Source organism: Pyrus communis, chromosome 8 (assembly GCF_041283825.1).
Source record: "Pyrus communis isolate YQ-2024b chromosome 8, ASM4128382v1, whole genome shotgun sequence".
Classification (NCBI taxonomy): Eukaryota; Viridiplantae; Streptophyta; class Magnoliopsida; order Rosales; family Rosaceae; genus Pyrus; species Pyrus communis.
Window position 1 is genome coordinate 22,699,921 of NC_142572.1, and position 17,676 is coordinate 22,717,596.

Sequence of the window (17,676 nt, forward strand, 5' to 3'; positions counted from 1 at the left end):
TTATATTTAATGGAAAAATATTTGAAATAGAAATTAATACCCTCACGAGAAACATACAAGCCTTCACCGAAAGCAGAAGTCGCAAAAAACGATTAATACCGCACATTACGTGATAAGTTTTAGATATTTTACGTTGGTGTCAACGTGACATCACTCGATTGCATAATAATATTGTATGATAAGTTTAAAATATTTTAACGTCAACGTCAAAACTTCGAAATAACGTTCTTGTTGCAAGTAAGTTTCGAGACTAGAAAACTATCGAGGAGGAGCAGGTAATATCAACATGGAGATATTTTTTCCTTTAATTATTATTTATTTTTACCTTTTCCCTTTAAAATTAATTAAGTCCCTGTTCTCGTAAACCCAACCAAATCCCTCCTTATAATATCTTCCTTTCCCATTTGAATTAGGGTTTCAGTTCACATCCAATTTCTTCCTCCTGCGTTCGTCCCGGCCCCCCAAAACCCTATGCCGCTTCCGATCTCTTCAAACTAGCCGTTACCTCCATTTCCCGCCATTCTCACCTCCATCACAGCCGTTCGTTTATCCGCTTTTGAAAACTAGCCGTTAGGTCCACCGCCTCTGTAGCCTCTCCGCTTATTTTCCAGATTAAAGCTTGGCCGTCGGCTTTGCCGGAGTTCGACCTGCAATGTCTGCGGTCGAGGCGGAGAACAAGGTGGAGGATGGGGGGAATAAGCAGGTGGGGAAATCGGGAGAGCTTTTGTTCTGCGGAGGTACGTCTTGGGACGCCATTGGCCGCCGCAAAGGCGCCGTTGAAGGTAACTTGATCTCCCCCACGCGCCTCCGCCCTCTCGTCGACGTCGATATCCGATTCGTCGCCTCGGGTTGCTGTGAGTTTCGCTCTCACTGTTTGTTTCAAACAATGTGATATTTTTGGGGTTTATTTAATTGATTGAATTAATTGTTTGTGTTAATGTTGGGTTTAGCTTCGTGTCATTGTGTGGCATTGGATGTCGAAGGGCGGTGCTATACTTGGGGTCGCAATGAGGTGTGTTCGAACTTTACTTTCGGATTATTTGTTGGTGCATATGCGGACTCTCAATTTTTTATTTATGCATAAATTTTATGATTTGCAGAAGGGGCAGCTCGGCCATGGCGATAGAATTCAGCGTGATAGGCCGACTGTAGTCTCTGAACTTTCAAAGTATGTTTGCCTGTTTAATGTTGAAAACATCTTATTTCTTGATGGAAATTACCTGAAAGATTAGTTGACAGTTAATGTAATAAAACTGGAACATTTGAAAGAGTAGTTAAGAGTTAAGTCGTGCGGACCCACTTGTGAATTGCGGAATGGGTCGTGTTTGGAGAACTTTTCAATATTTAAAAGTTCTGTGTTGCAGGTACAAAGTTGTTAGAGCTTCATCCGGGAAGAATCACACTGTAGTCGTTACTGAGGACGGGCATTCTTTTGCCTTTGGCTGGAATAAGCATGGACAGCTGGGTTCAGGTTCAGCAAAAAATGGTAGGTTCTACACTGTAAAATTCGTTTGATGAAATTTGAGGAGCTTGCTATGAGAATCTGATACGTTCTACTGTTTAAATCCATCAATATTCTCATGTTTTTGTGTGGCTTTCTACTATTTAGGACCCATTTCAAATTTTCCTATTTCACGTTGTCTTGGTTAAATAGTTGCTAACAGCCTTTCTGGTTATGTGCTTGCTTTGTTCTCTGTAGAAGTTGAGGCTTCCCCTGTTCGCTGTCAAGTTTCTGAGGTTAAAAATGTTGCTTGTGGGGGTGACTTCACTGTGTGGTTATCTAGTGTTGAAGGAGCTTCTATACTGTAGGGTCTGCAGATACATTTGAGTTTCTTCTTTTTTTAACCAATTGCTTATTTGGCTTGGTTCTCAATTTGTTATGGTTACCGGCTGAATTACAAAATGTTTCTTGGTTTCCAGAACTGCGGGCCTTCCACAGTATGGGCAACTTGGGCATGGTACAGATAATGAGGTATTTTTTAGGGAAGATTCCATAAGTGTTTTCTGTACATTTCTGTACACCTTAATCTTTGGATAATGAGATAAAATGCTGGATGTGCTTTCAGTATAATACTAAAGACAGCTCAGTGAGGCTTGCTTATGAAGCCCAACCACGCCCTAAAGCAATAGCTTCTCTAGCTGGGGAAACTATTGTGAAAGCTGCATGTGGAGCAAATCATACAGGTTATCGCAATGCATGCTCTCTCCCTCTGTAATATTTGTCATTATCATTTCCTTAATTAGTTTATTTGTTTTGAGAATACAGTGGCAGTGGATGCAAATGGCTATGTTTATACGTAAGTACTTTTATATGGCATTACCTTTGTCTTGCTTCCTAACTTTTTGATTGGCATGTTTGTCTAACTTGCAATCATTTATGGTGAAACTTCAGGTGGGGCTTTGGTGGTTATGGAAGGTTGGTGCTCGCTATTCCACAGCATTTGGATTTTTTTTTTTTGAATGTGCATGAACTTTCTTATGGATATTTCGCCTTTTCATCAGCTTCTTTGTTGTCATTTTTATTTGGATGTTCTTACTATGCATATGACTTGTGGAGTGCTGTTTATAGGCTTGGACATAGGGAGCAGAAGGATGAATGGGCTCCTCGTCGTGTTGATGTCTTTCAAAGGAATAATATTCTGCCTCCTGATGCCATTATTTCAGCTGGTGCTGTAAACTCTGCATGTACTGCAGGTACCCAATTAATACGTTTCCAATGCTCTTTTTCTCACTTGTTCTTGTTTGCTTTCAGATGAGGCCTTCTGCATAGCATCGTAGTTTTCAAAGCTCATTAGCTCCCTCTCTAACAAATCTTAGCGTTTATACTTTTTATAGTTATAATTTGGAAGGCCATCGGACCATTTGATCTTTGTAACTGGACTCACGTTAACTGCTATAATTTTATATTTGAAAACGACCCATCACTTTTACAGCCAAGATTTCATCGTAATTATTTTTTTCCTTTTTCTTTTCGTTTTCCAGGTGGAGGGCAATTGTATATGTGGGGTAAAATTAAGAATACAGGTGATGACTGGATGTATCCTAAACCACTCATGGATTTAAGGTCAGCTCTCGTCCTTGATTATCTTGATTTTGTTCTGTTCACTGTAAAAGATTTTACTCTTCTAGAGCTAGAGCAATTCTGGGTACACTATCTCCTGTTGTGGAAAGGAGCAGGGGAACTGTTTTGAATAAGATCAGAAGTTGTTTCTTGTGATAATTTGTGTAGTGAGAACTCTCATCAAAATAGCTTAGCGTCTTATCCTTTTGCCGGGATTCACAAAAACTAATATGTCGGTTCTGTTTTTGACCAAGGATGTGGATAAATTATTTTCTTGTCTTTGTTGATAGTGGCTGGAATTTGCGTTGCATGGATTCAGGCAATATGCACCATTTCGTTGGTGCTGACTCCTCCTGCATAAGCTGGGGTCATGCTCAATATGGAGAGCTGGGATATGGCCCTATGGGACAGAAGTATGCGATATCTCGTGTTATTATACCTTCCTTTCTTTTTGACGTCTTTTTTCTCTAACTTAATCTTTGGCTGTTTAGGTCTTCTGCAGTTCCCAAAAAGGTGGATATCCTTGAGGGTATGCATGTTATGAGGTGTGTATTTGTTTTTGTATTATCTTGTCTACATTCTTCTTACGTACCATAAGCTTCAATTATACATTCCGGCTTAACGATTGAGGATTGTACTCTGTAGTGTTGCATGTGGACTCGGCCATTCCATGGTCATTGTTGATAGAACAACTGTTGGTGACCGACTTGATCAGGTAACTTCATATCTCTCCCCGGTTGTTTTAAGTTCCTTTGTTTAGAGGATGGCTGCTCTCAAACTTAAAAAATATTTTTTTTTGCAGCTTGAGGTGTATGATGGTAAAGCTTCTGTAGAAGGTATGCTGATTTTGATGGTTGCAAAAGTGAGATATTTCATTCATCCTTGGCCAGTTGGCCCGAGGACAGTTGATCCGAACTAAGTGAAGATGTAAGTTCAACCTGGTTTCTCGATTCTTTCCACTATTGTTGCAGGGAGTGAGGAACCTGTGAGTGCCGCTCCAGCTGCGAAGCAAACTCCTAAAAGGGGTGCCTCAAAAGCATCTGAAAATTCCAAGAGGAAGAAGTCAAAAGAACCCTCTGATTCGGAAGATGAAGAAGACAGTGATGAGCCTGATGACGACAGTGATGGAAGCGATGATGAGGACAGTGGCGAGCAAGAACCTAAAAGGCAACGAGGTGGGAAGACTTCTGGCAGAGGTAGGGGCAATGGAGCTAAAAAGGCGGCAGCAGCTGAGGGAAGGCGTGGACGGGGTCGCCCTCCTGCAAATAAGAGCCCAAAACCTGCACCATCAAAAACTGGAACCGGTAAGAGAGGAAGGCCTCGCAAGTCGTAAGTTGTGCACGTTCCCAGCATACCAAGTCCAAATCGGAAATTTTGTTCTCTCAATGTAGAGAAGGGTACTTTATTACTCCACGGCGCTTAATTTGCGTCCCATTTCGAAGTGTTTTATTGTACTATGTTCGATTTTTATCTTCATCGTTTTCATGCACTCCAAATATGATGTGCTTAATTGATGAAAAAAACACACTGGATTGAACATTCTGTTTTTTTAACATCCGGCCGAAATGAAAGAATGTGAGTGATAACTTGTACCATAATTTTATTTTGATAGACATTCTCGGCTCCTTATTCTTATTCCACATTTTATTAGTATTATTATTATTATTATTATTATTATTAATGTTACTATTTTATTATTAGATTTATTAATATTACAACCTACAGTAATGAGGCCCGATCGATGTGTCTGGCGAATTTGGATCTTTACGGACCTCACAATCCGGAGCCTAAGTATCATGGAATTCGGACTGTTCAAGAAAAAAAAAGATTCAGGACTTGTATGAGGTGGGCCAGCAAAATGAATTGATGAGGATCGTCGAATTCAATTTGAGTGATCTAGATTACCTGCTTCTTGGAATCTCTGTCTGGATTGAAATGAAGGTTTTGGAAAGAATTTTAGCATGCGTAGGTGTGTAGAATACAATATACCACCAACCACCGGGATCCTTGGCCCTTGGATTCTTCGCCACACATAACCATCCATTAAAATGGTACATCTACATCGGAGCATGATAAAATTTTCGGATTTAAAGTCCGACTTAGAATGATCTGTGGAATGAGGGGACCAATACAGGCACTCATTTTTGCTTGTAAAGTCGAGGAATGGGAAAGCTGTGAGCAGGCATCAATTGCTTTCAGACATGTTGCTGAATACTTGAATACAAAGCTTGTTGGTGATATGAGATAAAAGCTAAGGACGGGGCCTAACAGGCCCCATATTTTCCCATCATTGCTACTTTATGTCCATAAATGAGGAAACATTTGTTGAATAAGCTGAGACCCCAAACTCCTATAAGGACATGTTCTATTTCCTTTATTAGTTTGTTGGGTTGGGTTTTATCAGCAATGTTGGAAGTCGTTTACTCGGGCGTGGATCGTGTGAATCACCACAAACACAAAAGAAAATTCAATTTCAAGTAGAAGAAATTTTGTATTGTAACCGAGACAGAATCTTATTAGGACCACCATTCAATGGGTGTCTGACATGTCGCACTTTCTCGTGCATTGGATTTCAGGTGAGTTCAAAAATCAACCGCGATAATTAATCTAACTGTAATTTTTTTTATAAAAAATAGAAAGAAAAAAAAAAGGAAACCAAATGCCATTTCTTCCTCAGATCACAACTCAATATTTATGTTAACTGCAATCTTTATTATGCTATTCAGACATTTATTATAACACGCGGACGATAAGAGCAACAAGGCAACCAAAAAAAAAATATATATATATATATATATATATTTGTAACTAGTACTTGCCCTTTCGGCCTTGCCTAACGGTTGGAAGTGCACAAAGGAAAGTACTATTTAGAGTGAATAGTATGGGCAAGTTAACTGCCTTTTTGCCTTTCTTTTGCCCTCCTAAAACGGATAAATTGCTCTAGTAGGAGGACTTTAGGGGGCACTGTGGGATTGTGGTACCATTAGGATGATATATTGGATACAGTATGAAGACTTATACGAAACAAGTACAAAGATTTATACGAAATGATAACACCCAAATGATCGTATCCCAACCAATCATACGACGCCAATATAAAAACATAAAATTCGTAGCGTCCCAAATAATTTAGGTACTGCCCTCCCCCCTCTCCAAATAGAGGCAGCCTGGCCAAAGAGTAAGTACGCCAAAGAAAAGAGCTCATGGCTTTTGACAGTCGGACAACTACGACCTCTGAGAGCAATACTATAATTGCAATAATGGCCTTGAAAAAAGCATTTTTATCATTCACGTCCTCGTCGGCCATGTGAAAAGTGGGCTCCACCAGCCCTTTTTAGCCTAATGGAGGAGTAGGCCCAGCGCGGTGGACAGTCATAGATCGCCGGTGTACCTTAATGGTTACCATAAAATGCTGATTGCTGAAATAATTCCCCACCTAAAGATTAAGTCCAAGACCTACATTGAATCTTAATCTTAGGGGGTAAGACGTTGTTGTGCCATTAATAGTTTTAAGTGGGTTGGTGCCATTTTATGTCCATCTCCATGGTTAAGATGGACAAAGGGGATAGAGACCACACAACCATTAATGAAGTTACATCGTTAATAGTTATTTAACTAGTCATTTAGGTTGAAGAAAGATGAGAAAGATTAGGCAAAATTAGTTGATTCAACAGTTGCGTGCACATTTATCCTTCTCAGGGACTGATGTACATTGCGTCTAGGATGGTCCCAGGACCATCCGGAATCCAGAAAATATATATATATATGCGAAGGTCTTCAAAGGACCCTCTGAATGTTTGGCACATGTTTTGTGCCTACCAAGCGTTTGATGTAATGTCTGCTAGTACTAGGTATATCTCAACAGGTTGCTTTGACAACACCTCAACAAATTGTTTCGATACCACTCATTAGATTGCTTCGGCATATTTTGACATATGTTGACATGTGTGAAATGGTTTGACTGACGATAACAAACCTGTCAAAGCCGTAAAGTTCGAATCTTAGATCCGCCACCAATCCTCCTACGTAATGAACATGATGTAGTTTTTTTTTTTTTTCTAGTATTATGTTTAAATGTGAGCAATCAGTTCAAAACCAATTAGTCCATAATTATTCAAATTGATTAATAGAAGACTTTTTAGTTAATGCTCTCGAGTCTCAATCTTGTAAGAATTTACATCGAACAAAACCAACATATCATAAATTAATTCCACGATTATATAAATAAATTAAAATATTTGAGTAAGCATGATCAACTTAAGATATAACGTCTCGATTGCAAGTAAGTATCCGGTAACAGTGGAGGCCAAATTTCAACTGTGCGGCGGCGAGTCGTTTGTGCAGTTATGGGGCCGCGGAGCAGAGCAGAGCAGGTGCAACCCGCCACCATGAAAATCAGAGAGCGAAGACATCAGTCTCAGAGTGGTAAAGTAATTGGTGGTGGGGTCCGCACGTGACGGATTCATGGCAACCCATTTGCGTTTCGCAGCTGAAATTGTGGACCATCTCAGATTCCCATGTGATCCACGTGTCCAGCAGCCGGTCAAACACGTGGAACGTGAGGACAAAAGAGCTGCCAATAGTTTGTTGGTCACTGGCTACTGGAGACCAACAGCAAAGGCCAACATTATTGGTTAAAGGAAACAATATTAGGTGGCGTTAAATTTTTAGTGTGTCGGGAATACAGGATAATATATCACGTATTAATTGTTATTATACAATTGAAGATATACTTAGAAGAAAATTTAATTCTAATTATTAATGAAATATGATGTACCGCTTCATATTGAGTACACTAACAAATTTATCTTACTTAGCAACCTCGTTGCTCCCCTTCGCTTTATTTACAAAAAGAAAAATACTTTGAGAAAGAATACACTGACCGCGTCATCCGATGAGTTAGTATTACAAAAGTACGAGACGTTTTAGGGGTTTTGATATTACTCGCCTTTGTAGGAATCATAAACCGAGTACGCATATATCATTAAGTGACAAGCTTCTTGTTACAAGTTAGAAGTTGCACCATATTACAAAAGGACGAATATCTCTTTAACTATTAGTATTTTTCTTGTCACGTAATACAGACGGGCTCATTACAGGTTGAAATCTGCCTCTTACTAGGACACCACCGTTTTCATTTATATTATTCCCCTTCATCATCATCTTATTGTTGAGGGAGATCCTCTCACATGAAAAGCCACTTTTGGGCCCACTCCTCCTCACAACACACCGTTGTTTTTATCATTATTTTTATTTTTCAATCGTGTCCATATTCTCGTGATAATCTAGTTCTTGTCGCGGATAGGTTTGAATGGTGTAATGGTTGGTAGGGTTGAGAGCAATTTGCCTAATCAATCTTATCTATAATCCGTTTACTAATCATATCCCTACATCACATGCTTTGAGGGACAAATGTATTGGTTTATGATTAATCAAGTTGCTAACACCAAAGATAAGCCTAAAAATAGAAACAAATACCAAAACAAGGTGGATTGAAATTTCTAACTCAAATCATTTTTCTCTACCACTTTCTTCAACGAACTTATAAAATTTAGAAGATACTTTTGAATTACAATACAAAGATCAAATTCGGTGCTATTGAAAATAAAGAATGACGGTGAAACTATGTGAAAAGTTACGTGGTATAATTTAGTTCTAGGAATTTACGCAAATATTTTAACTATAAGAAGAGGCATACGCACTCTAAAGTGTGACGTGACTTTGAACTCTTGACTAGTTTTTTCTAAACATATTTTTTATTATAAGCAATATTCATAGTCTAAATACTACTCTAGACATGAGACGCATTGAGGTGAAAAAAAGTCATATCCACTAAAGCAAACGACTACTTAAATATAAATATATTTTAATCTTATATGATATTTTCCTCCACTTTATAGCTACACGACCTATTAGAGCATCTCCAAAAGAAGATATTAAAATGTCCAAATCAGCAACGACAACAATGTTTTTTCAACTGAAAAGCCAAATCTGATATAATATGACATGCATTGGCAGCTCTAACCCTTGCTGCCAAAATTGATAGCAATTTCAAATCATTTTTTAATCGATTACTAAATCCATTTTATTATTAACTTTTGTTTTAAAACATTTATAATAATAATTCAACGTAATAAAATAGTATTTTAATTTAACATATTGATAGATAACAAAAAGCAACACGCAAGTTGTCCAAAATTTCTTGCAATTATATGCTCTCTACTCATTAAATTTAATCACCCATCATAATCATAGTTAGAAGTGGGTTGTAATAGAAAACGGCAATAATTAGTGGGGTGGGCCAAGAAAAAAACTCCAATTTGGACTTTGTACTTTGAAGTGTAATCACAATAAGCATGAGTGCGGATAAACCAATAAACCGTCATTAGCACAAAAATAAATGCTATTATCTTAACGGTAACTTGTCCAATTTCCCCCGGTAAACGCAATTTCTCGAGACTCTCGTCAGCCGTGACCAACGGCTGGTGGGCTGGATAAGATAGTCTCATTTTACAATTTGCCTCATAAATTTTGAGGATCGTTTCAATTTGGTGCCGTAACCTTTGAAAGTAGGTTTTTTTTTTTGTTTCGTACTTTGATAATAATTAGGAACTTAACTCATTATTCTAAGTAAATCAAATTTGAGAGATTGCTTTTACAATGCGAAAAAATATATATATATATATTTTTTTTCTCCTAGGCAAGTTGAAAACATGTTTAATAATGGCAGAAAATAGTTTTTTTTTACAAGTGAAAGTTGACATAATAACACGTGATCATTTTTTAAATGACCTTTTAGCGATACATTTAGTTTGAACAAAATGGTCATCATCTATCGCCACATGGCCACTTCTATCTATGGTTAGACATAATGACGTACATGAGCTTTAATGTGAGTGGTCATGTCAGTGTTACATTGGTTCATTGAGCATCTTAGCAACATAGATTTACTGTCCATCTTCATCAATTTATTCAATATACATGATTGACAACTTTATCTATGTCAACAGTCTATCTCGATATTCTATCAAAACGCTGACAATTAAGTGTCACACATCATTATATTTGACAGTTTTTGTAATAGAAACCACTATTGTCCGTACTTAAGACATGATTAAAGTTTAAGGAGTGACTTGACATTGTTGATTTCATGGGTCATTCCAGACAAAAAAACCTATCGAATATACTTGAACCCGCCACTAAATTTGGCAACTTTTGTAACTGATGACACCGTTGTCCGTATTTAACACTTTCTTGAAAGTTTATGGACCAACTTGACATTATTGAACTCATGGCTTCCAAACAAAAAAGCTATCAAATTGATTGAACTGCCACTAGATTTGATAACTTTTGTAATAACATCATCGTTATCCCTATTTAACATATTCTTATAAGTTCAGAAACCAATTTTACATTGTCGAATACATGAGTTGTTCTGGCCACAAAGCTTCTTGAATACAATTACACCACCACTCGACTTATGTCATGTTGCGCACATTTAACACATTCTTAAAAGTACAGACCAACTTGATATTATGCAAGGACTAAAGTGAAACAACCACTTAAGATTGGGGGGTTCAATTTTTAATCAACATGTTATTTTTTTTTTTAAAAAAAAAAAGAAAAAGAAAAATTAGACGACTGACAGCTTTCCTTTTCCTTTTCCTTTTTTCTTTTTTCTTTTTAAAAATAAAATAAAATTATACTTCATCCCGTTTCCACGGGCAGGGCGTAGAAGCGCAACGGACCTGTTAAATGGCGGACTCCAGAAAATACTTTTAGCCAGATTTAAGGAGTGTGTTGAGGTCCGTGTTCTTAAGCTACTAAATTTGTCGCATTTCGCAACAGTGCAACAACGTAGGCGGTTTTGTCTCGAAGATCAAGAGAGAGAGAGTGTGTGTTGTGTGTCTGTATTTTTAGAGAGAGAAACAGCCAGCGAGCGAGCGAGAGAAGTGAAAGAAGATGAAGAAAATGGGGAAATCCACCTCTTGCTTCAAAATTATCTCCTGCGGTAAGGATTCAGCGGACAACGATGATCTCGAAGCTCCTGAGGTATTCTCTCTGCATTCCGATGTTTCTCATGACTTTCCGTCTTTGGTTTCGTTGCTGCCTATGATTCAATTGGTCTGTTTCGATTTGCATTTCGTTAATTTATATGTTTGTAGCAGCTAATCCTCTGTTTGGATTTCGAGAGATTAATGGCTTTTCTACACGAAGATCTGAAGAATCTGATGTGCATTTAACTGCTTAAATTCTGTTTGTTTCGTGTTACCAAACGGAGCATTAGGAGCTGTTATTTGATTAGGAATTGAACTGGTACTTGTAATTACGATTTTCGGATTGCGAAAAACCGTACATAATCTTTATGTTTGAGTAGTTTGTGTGTAACGTTTGCTGATTTAGAGCTCGTGCTTTTAGAACGACTGAAAGCGCTTTTGGTGAAAATATTTGTAGAACCAATATTTAGTAAAAATGTAAGCAAATCTTGGAAAAGCACTGGAAGAAGCACATAACTGGTGCTTCTTGCAGAAAGAACTTCAATTGCTCTTGGAACCCAAAAACATGTTTTGCAAAATTTTGAAAGCACATTCAAATGAGCCCTTGGTATAAGTAGGATAAATGTAATCCTAATTATCTGTCCGTTAATTGCCCGAAAATCGTGTGATTCGAAAGCATATCGGGTTCATCATAACTGGCATTTGAAATTGGTCCATTAGTTGATGTGACGAATGGCGTTGATTTTGTTGTTATGGTTCGTTCAAATTGGTTGTTGCAGTAGTTGCTTCATTGAGCACTTTGTTATCTGTGTGCATGGTGTATTGATCGATGTTGTTTCGGTTTATTTTAGAGCAAGAGTCCGAGTGACAAGCGCGGATGGAGTTTCCGAAAGAGAGCTGCGCGGCATCGAGTGTTGAGCAACACTGTCATCACAGAGACCCCCACTTCCGGGCATAAGGAGAGCCCGGAATCAGCAAGCGCTACTGATCCAGAAAAGATACCGTTAATACATTGCAGTGATGAGAAACCCCAGTTGGTAACTCCTGAGAACCCAAAAGTATCTGAGACTGAACAGAAGGTATCCCAGACTGAACCAAAAGTACATGAGACTGAACCGAACGTACCTGAAGCTGAACAGAAAGCACCGGAGACTGAACCGAACGTACCAGAAGTTGAAGGGAAAGCATCGGAGACTGAACCGAAAGTACCTGAGACTGAACAGAAGGTATCCCAAACTGAACCAAAAATACCTGAGACTGAACCCGAATCTGAACAGAAAGCACCGGAGACTGAACCGAACGTACCAGAAGCTGAAAGGAAAGCACCGGAGACTGAACTGAATGTACCAGAAGCTGAAGGGAAAGCACCGGAGACTGAACCGAAAGTACCTGAGACAGAACCGAACGTACCCGTCACTGAACCCAAAGTACCCGAGACTGAACCCAAAGTCTCTAATACTGAAAATGTCACAGAAGATGAAAGTGCAGTCAAATGCAAATCGGATGAGTACGATGTTATTGTTGTGCAGACAGCTTCTAGAGGATTGCTGGTAATTTTTCTTGTCGATATAGATGAATTCTGAAGTTTATAATTAGTAGCATTCCGAATAATATGTTTACTGTATTATTAACCAGGATCAGAAATCGTTCATGGAGCTTGAGAATGTTGTTAAGTTGCAAGCTACTGTTCGTGGGCATTTGGTCCGTAGGCAAGCCGTGGGAACTTTACGATGTGTTCAAGCTCTTGTGAAAATGCAAGCTCTTGTTCGTGCTCGCCGTGCTCGTCAGGAGATAGACCGTAACTCTAAGATCTCGGTATGCCACTCAATTGAATTAGTACAATCTGCTCTCTATAGGGTCATTATTCACATATGTTCTTGCGTTAAGTGATCTTGTTCATAACTTCATAAGTTATTTGATGGTAGTTTGTATGGTGGCTGTTAACTTATGTCAACTGTCCATGGTCAAGCCAATAGGAACTATTCAGAGTAACGGTAACACAGAATACTAACCGTAGTCGTAAAAAAATAAAAATAAATAAATGTATGTAATCTAAATATCTAGGCACTGTTTGATAGAGATAGCCTTCCTCTTAAATCACATGTTGTAATCAAGTTCTGAGTTTTCGGTAATGAATGGATTGTTCGAATTTCAATACGAAAATGTCAACTAATAACGGAAATTTGTTGCAATTCAATTTCATAAAGATCTCCAACATTGTGAGGTTAGCTAATTGCATTGAGATGCCACTGTATACTGTAGTGGTAAATAATACATTTATGGATAACTGAAATTTGTCGCGATTCAGTGTTATAAGATCTTCAACGTTGGGAGGTTAGTTTATCGCATTGAGATGCAATAGCATGTTGTATTCACCTTCTGAAATAAAGCATAAATAATTATTTGACAATTTCAATTTTTTTTGTAAGTTATTTTGTTATTGTATCAGCAATTACTGCCCCTAATTTATGTGGAAGTGTTCTTGGAGACAACTTAATAGTGTTTTTACTTGTTCCTAACAAATTTTCCGGAATATTTTTTCTGTTTCAGGAGAAGGCCAAATCGAATATAACATACACTTCAATTGACAAGCTACTTAGCAATAGTTTTGCCTGCCGGGTATACTTTGAAATCTTTCTCTTCTGTGCTTTGCAACTGCATTGTGGGCTAATTTATCTTTCATTCATATATCCTACCTAAACTCATACTTTTTGAATTTAAGTTGTTGGAATCATCACCGAAGACCAAAACTATGCATGCCAAGTGTGATTCCTCTAATCCCGGCTCTTTTTGGGAATGGATGGAGAGATGGACGTCACTTTCATCACCGTCAACGGAGGATATTGCAGAGTCGGAAAAAGCAGTGGCAGCAATAAAGAAACAGGAAAGAAGAATGGAAGAAATTTCTGAATCCCCTCAGGAACCTAAAATTCAAGATGAAGTTCTTTGTGAGATATCAGATTCAAAGTCCAACATCACGGAATCAATAGTGCCATCTGAAAGTGAAGAGAATCCGATTACTTATGACGCTGACAACTTGAACTTTCAAGCAAGCCATTCTGATATTGACGCTGACAACTTGAACTTTCAGGCAAGCCATTCTGATATTGAACAGCCTCAGTTGGAGAACAACAGTACATCTGATGTGAAAGAGATTACGGAAGAGATCAATTATCTTCCAAATCAAAGTGTGCAATCAAATGCAGAGGTGGAGCTCAAGTCCTTTTCTGGGAACCCTGTCACGGAAATAAGAAAGGAAGAAATTTCTGAGTCCCTTCGGGAATCTAACATTCAAGATGAAGTTCTTTGTGAGATACCAGACTTAAAGTCCAGCATCACGGAACCAATAGTGCCATCTGAAAGTGAAGAGAATCTGATTAGTTATGACGCTGACAACTTGAACTTTCAGGCAAGCCATTCTAACAGTGAACAGCCTCAGTTGGAGAACAACAGTACTTCTGATGTGAAAGAGATCAGGGAAGAGATAAATTATCTTCCAAATCAAAGTGTGCGATCAAATGCAGATTCTCAAGTGGAGCTCAAGTCCTTTTCTGGGAACCCTGTCACAGAAACTGAACAACCTAAACGTTCTATGAAAAGATTAGCCTCAGAAGAACTAGAAACCGAAGGAAAGAAATCTGTATTTGGATCAGGGAAAGTGAGTAATCCTGCATTTATTGCTGCACAGTCAAAATTTGAAGTGCTGAGTTCAACTCCCCATTCAGGTAGTTCGATTAGTCCATCTCATCAAGATGATGCTGCAAATGAATTACGAAGGGACACATTCTCATCTGCAGTGGATACTGAAATCAGAAAGGAGCTCAACGTAGCAGAAAACCCAGTCACCCATGGATCAAGTGTTCAAGTTGGTGGATCTGAGTGTGGCACCGAAATGGGTGGCACTGAAATCTCCATTTCTTCCACCCTTGATTCGCCTAACAGATCTGATGTTGGAGCTACGGAACATGAGCATGGAGCCAAAGTTTCAGTGGAAGGAGATATTTGCAATCCTGACAGCACCGAAAATGTGGATGTCCAAGCCAAAGATTCCCCTACAATCCCAGTCTCCAACTTATCTGATCCAGTCTTGGATCAACCAGAAAAACATGATGTTGTTAATGGTGAGATCGAAAATTCTGTGGTTGCTGTGGACTCCACACAAGCAGAGTCTCAGCCAGAGAGAACTGAGTCTGATCTGCAGAGAGAACAGGACCCTGAGGCAGGTATTCAAGCATATGCATCACCCCCAGAAGCTTCTCCAAGGAGCCATTTGGCTGTCCCAGAATCCCAAGGAACACCGTCTAGTCTGATATCCGTGAAAGCTAAAAGGAGCAAAGCTGATAAGAGTGGATCCAACCAAAAGCGCAAGTCTGCGTCAGCAGGAAAGAATTCGCCCTCTAACCCAAACCAAGATTCTGGATCAAATAAAGATCAGAAAAAGGGGAAGAGACGCAATTCATTTGGTTCAGAAAAACCCGCCGCTGATAAGATTGATCAAGAACCAAGACATAGCAGTAGTAATAGTTCCATCCCCCATTTCATGCAAGCCACAGAATCTGCAAGAGCAAAACTTCAAACAAATACCTCTCCAAGATCGAGTCCAGATATGCAAGACAGAGACATTAACATAAAGAAGAGACATTCCTTACCTGGTACAAACGGAAGGCAGGGGTCTCCACGCATCCAGCAGTCAACGGCTCAAGCACAGCCGGGTGCAAAGACAAATGGTATGCATAATCATCTACTTGATTGCATTGCCATAAGGCATAACTAAAAATTTCATATTGGGTATAATCTCTGCATTACAAACCGATTTCTTACTGCTTGAGTGCTACTTCTTTCAGAGAGGAAATGGAACAGGTGAAGAATCGAAGTAATCGAACATCTCAAAGGTAACAGTGCCGATGACCAGTCCCTAACAGGAAATGCCGAGTCTGATGATTACACGACTGGTACTGGTAGTGCTTCAGATTGTAACTAGCTTTTTTCGTTTTGGATGGCGCCTGATTAACGACGCTAGTTACAGGGGTTTCTTTTTATAAATATAAGACACCGAGTGACGTTTTCATGTAAATTTTTCTTATTCTTTTTTACAATTGGTTTTCTGCTTCTTGCTCCAAATGGTATGATCTGCTGTGTGATATGATTTGGGTATGGTACAGATGCTTTGGTTTGGTTATCCAAAGTTTGGGGCAAACTATAAGGTGAAGGGCTTTTGGAAGCTTTTTGCCAGGTTTTATTGTAATAATACTCAATGTTCTCTTGTTTCTTTGTTTTCTTTATTTCATAATGTTAATTATTACATTTTTTCGATCGTTTTCTAGACAAATGTTTGAAAACTGATCGAAGTAGTCACTTGTCATGTTCTAATTGATTTTTAGTATGCGAAATTCTTTTTGTAACCAAAAGAAAGAGAGAAAAATCCTGGGAGGCGTAGACGCCCGACTCCCGCTGCTCGACATACCCTCTACTCCACTCCCGCTGATCGACACCCCACGCTCCACTCCGTTCCTCTCCGACGGGGCTGGGAGCCTCCGCTTGTCTGTCGATCTTGTTCTTACCGTCCAGACTTCCTTGTCCTGCTCCGTAAGGATGAAGGAGAGGCCGACGACCTTGCCAGCTTTCGGATCGAAGGGCACTCGCTTGAGCAAATAAGGGCGTAACTTATTATTTTGTAAGGCTTTGTGACCATTGAACTCTCTGTGATGTCTCGTCTCCCGGTCCATAGCATTTGTGTTCCCCGTAGTAAACATGACTGAAGTTGTTGGGTGCTAGTCTCCCATCTGTCCCAGCCTTCTTGGAGAATCACGTTGGACGTGCAAGTATACGCAAAGCAGCTGCCGAATAGGGTCCCCGCGGCCGCCCAGTGGCGCCGTTTTGACGCCGGTGATCCTGCATGCCAAGAAGGTGAACCCCGATTGTTCGGAAGAGGCGAAGCTTTCGTTGTGCCGTAATCGCTCCGTTGTACTCCAAAAGCGAATGCAATGCATGCGTGTGACGAAACTGTCGATAACGTATCGATATGTGTCTTGGATTTAGGGTTATATATGTCAATATGTTTTGTTGTTTATAATGGTATGAACATGTTATCGATGACATATCGACAATCTATTATGTAATAAAGATAAAACTTGTTCATAGTTGTATATTCATACCTGAATGGTGAGAAAACGATCTACAAATCAGTAACCAACACAATGAAGGCAGCAACATCATAAATCTCTCGACGTTCGTACCATTTTATTAATATATTCGCTCATATTATAACATATAAACAAAACCACATGACCGCACTCCAATCTTGTAAGTGTTGGACTTTTATCTATCTTTTGGTACATATTGTTTTGCCAAGCTTAGAATATCAGGCCAATGTTAAAAAAAAAAAAAAAAAAAAAAAAAATTGTGTAGACTTGTGTATATGTCGAGATTGTTGTTTGGTGCCTACTATACATCGAAACATAGTAAAACCTTATTATTTTTATACAAAGCACAATTTTTTTTGGGCTGTTGGATGAAAATACAACGGCTACAAACAAGAAGTTCCTTTAAAATTATAATAATTATAACCGTTAGATTTTCATCCAACGGCCCACACTTGTTAGTCATGAGGATCCCGTA

General features: G+C 38.9%; 2 protein-coding genes across 2 annotated transcripts; both read left to right on the forward strand.

The window, feature by feature from the left end:
• Positions 1–368: 368 nt before the first annotated feature.
• LOC137717610 (uncharacterized) lies at positions 369–4,659 on the forward strand. The gene is made up of 16 exons (XM_068457025.2): positions 369–854; positions 951–1,012; positions 1,101–1,168; positions 1,365–1,486; positions 1,700–1,805; positions 1,921–1,972; positions 2,067–2,184; positions 2,267–2,297; positions 2,393–2,416; positions 2,570–2,694; positions 2,983–3,064; positions 3,352–3,474; positions 3,553–3,606; positions 3,707–3,776; positions 3,864–3,897; positions 4,033–4,659. Exons 1-16 carry the CDS (start codon positions 653–655, stop codon positions 4,392–4,394), a joined length of 1,635 nt encoding a protein of 544 aa, XP_068313126.2. The 5' UTR covers positions 369–652; the 3' UTR covers positions 4,395–4,659.
• A 6,122-nt stretch (positions 4,660–10,781) lies between these two features.
• On the forward strand, positions 10,782–16,369 carry LOC137717958 (protein IQ-DOMAIN 32). Its single transcript, XM_068457478.2, has 6 exons — positions 10,782–11,113; positions 11,910–12,608; positions 12,694–12,873; positions 13,609–13,677; positions 13,781–15,785; positions 15,903–16,369. Exons 1-6 carry the CDS (start codon positions 11,024–11,026, stop codon positions 15,920–15,922), a joined length of 3,063 nt encoding a protein of 1,020 aa, XP_068313579.2. The 5' UTR covers positions 10,782–11,023; the 3' UTR covers positions 15,923–16,369.
• The last annotated feature ends 1,307 nt before the right edge of the window (positions 16,370–17,676 follow it).

Coding starts and splice junctions, on each gene's coding strand:
- LOC137717610 (XM_068457025.2), top strand. CDS start 653: ATGTCTGCGGTCGAGGCGGAGAACAAGGTGGAGGATGGGGGGAATAAG. Junction 1,169..1,364: donor GTAGTCTCTGAACTTTCAAA/GTATGTTTGCCT, acceptor TCTGTGTTGCAG/GTACAAAGTTGTTAGAGCTT. Junction 3,475..3,552: donor TATGGCCCTATGGGACAGAA/GTATGCGATATC, acceptor TTGGCTGTTTAG/GTCTTCTGCAGTTCCCAAAA.
- LOC137717958 (XM_068457478.2), top strand. CDS start 11,024: ATGAAGAAAATGGGGAAATCCACCTCTTGCTTCAAAATTATCTCCTGC. Junction 11,114..11,909: donor ATGATCTCGAAGCTCCTGAG/GTATTCTCTCTG, acceptor GGTTTATTTTAG/AGCAAGAGTCCGAGTGACAA. Junction 13,678..13,780: donor GCAATAGTTTTGCCTGCCGG/GTATACTTTGAA, acceptor TTTGAATTTAAG/TTGTTGGAATCATCACCGAA.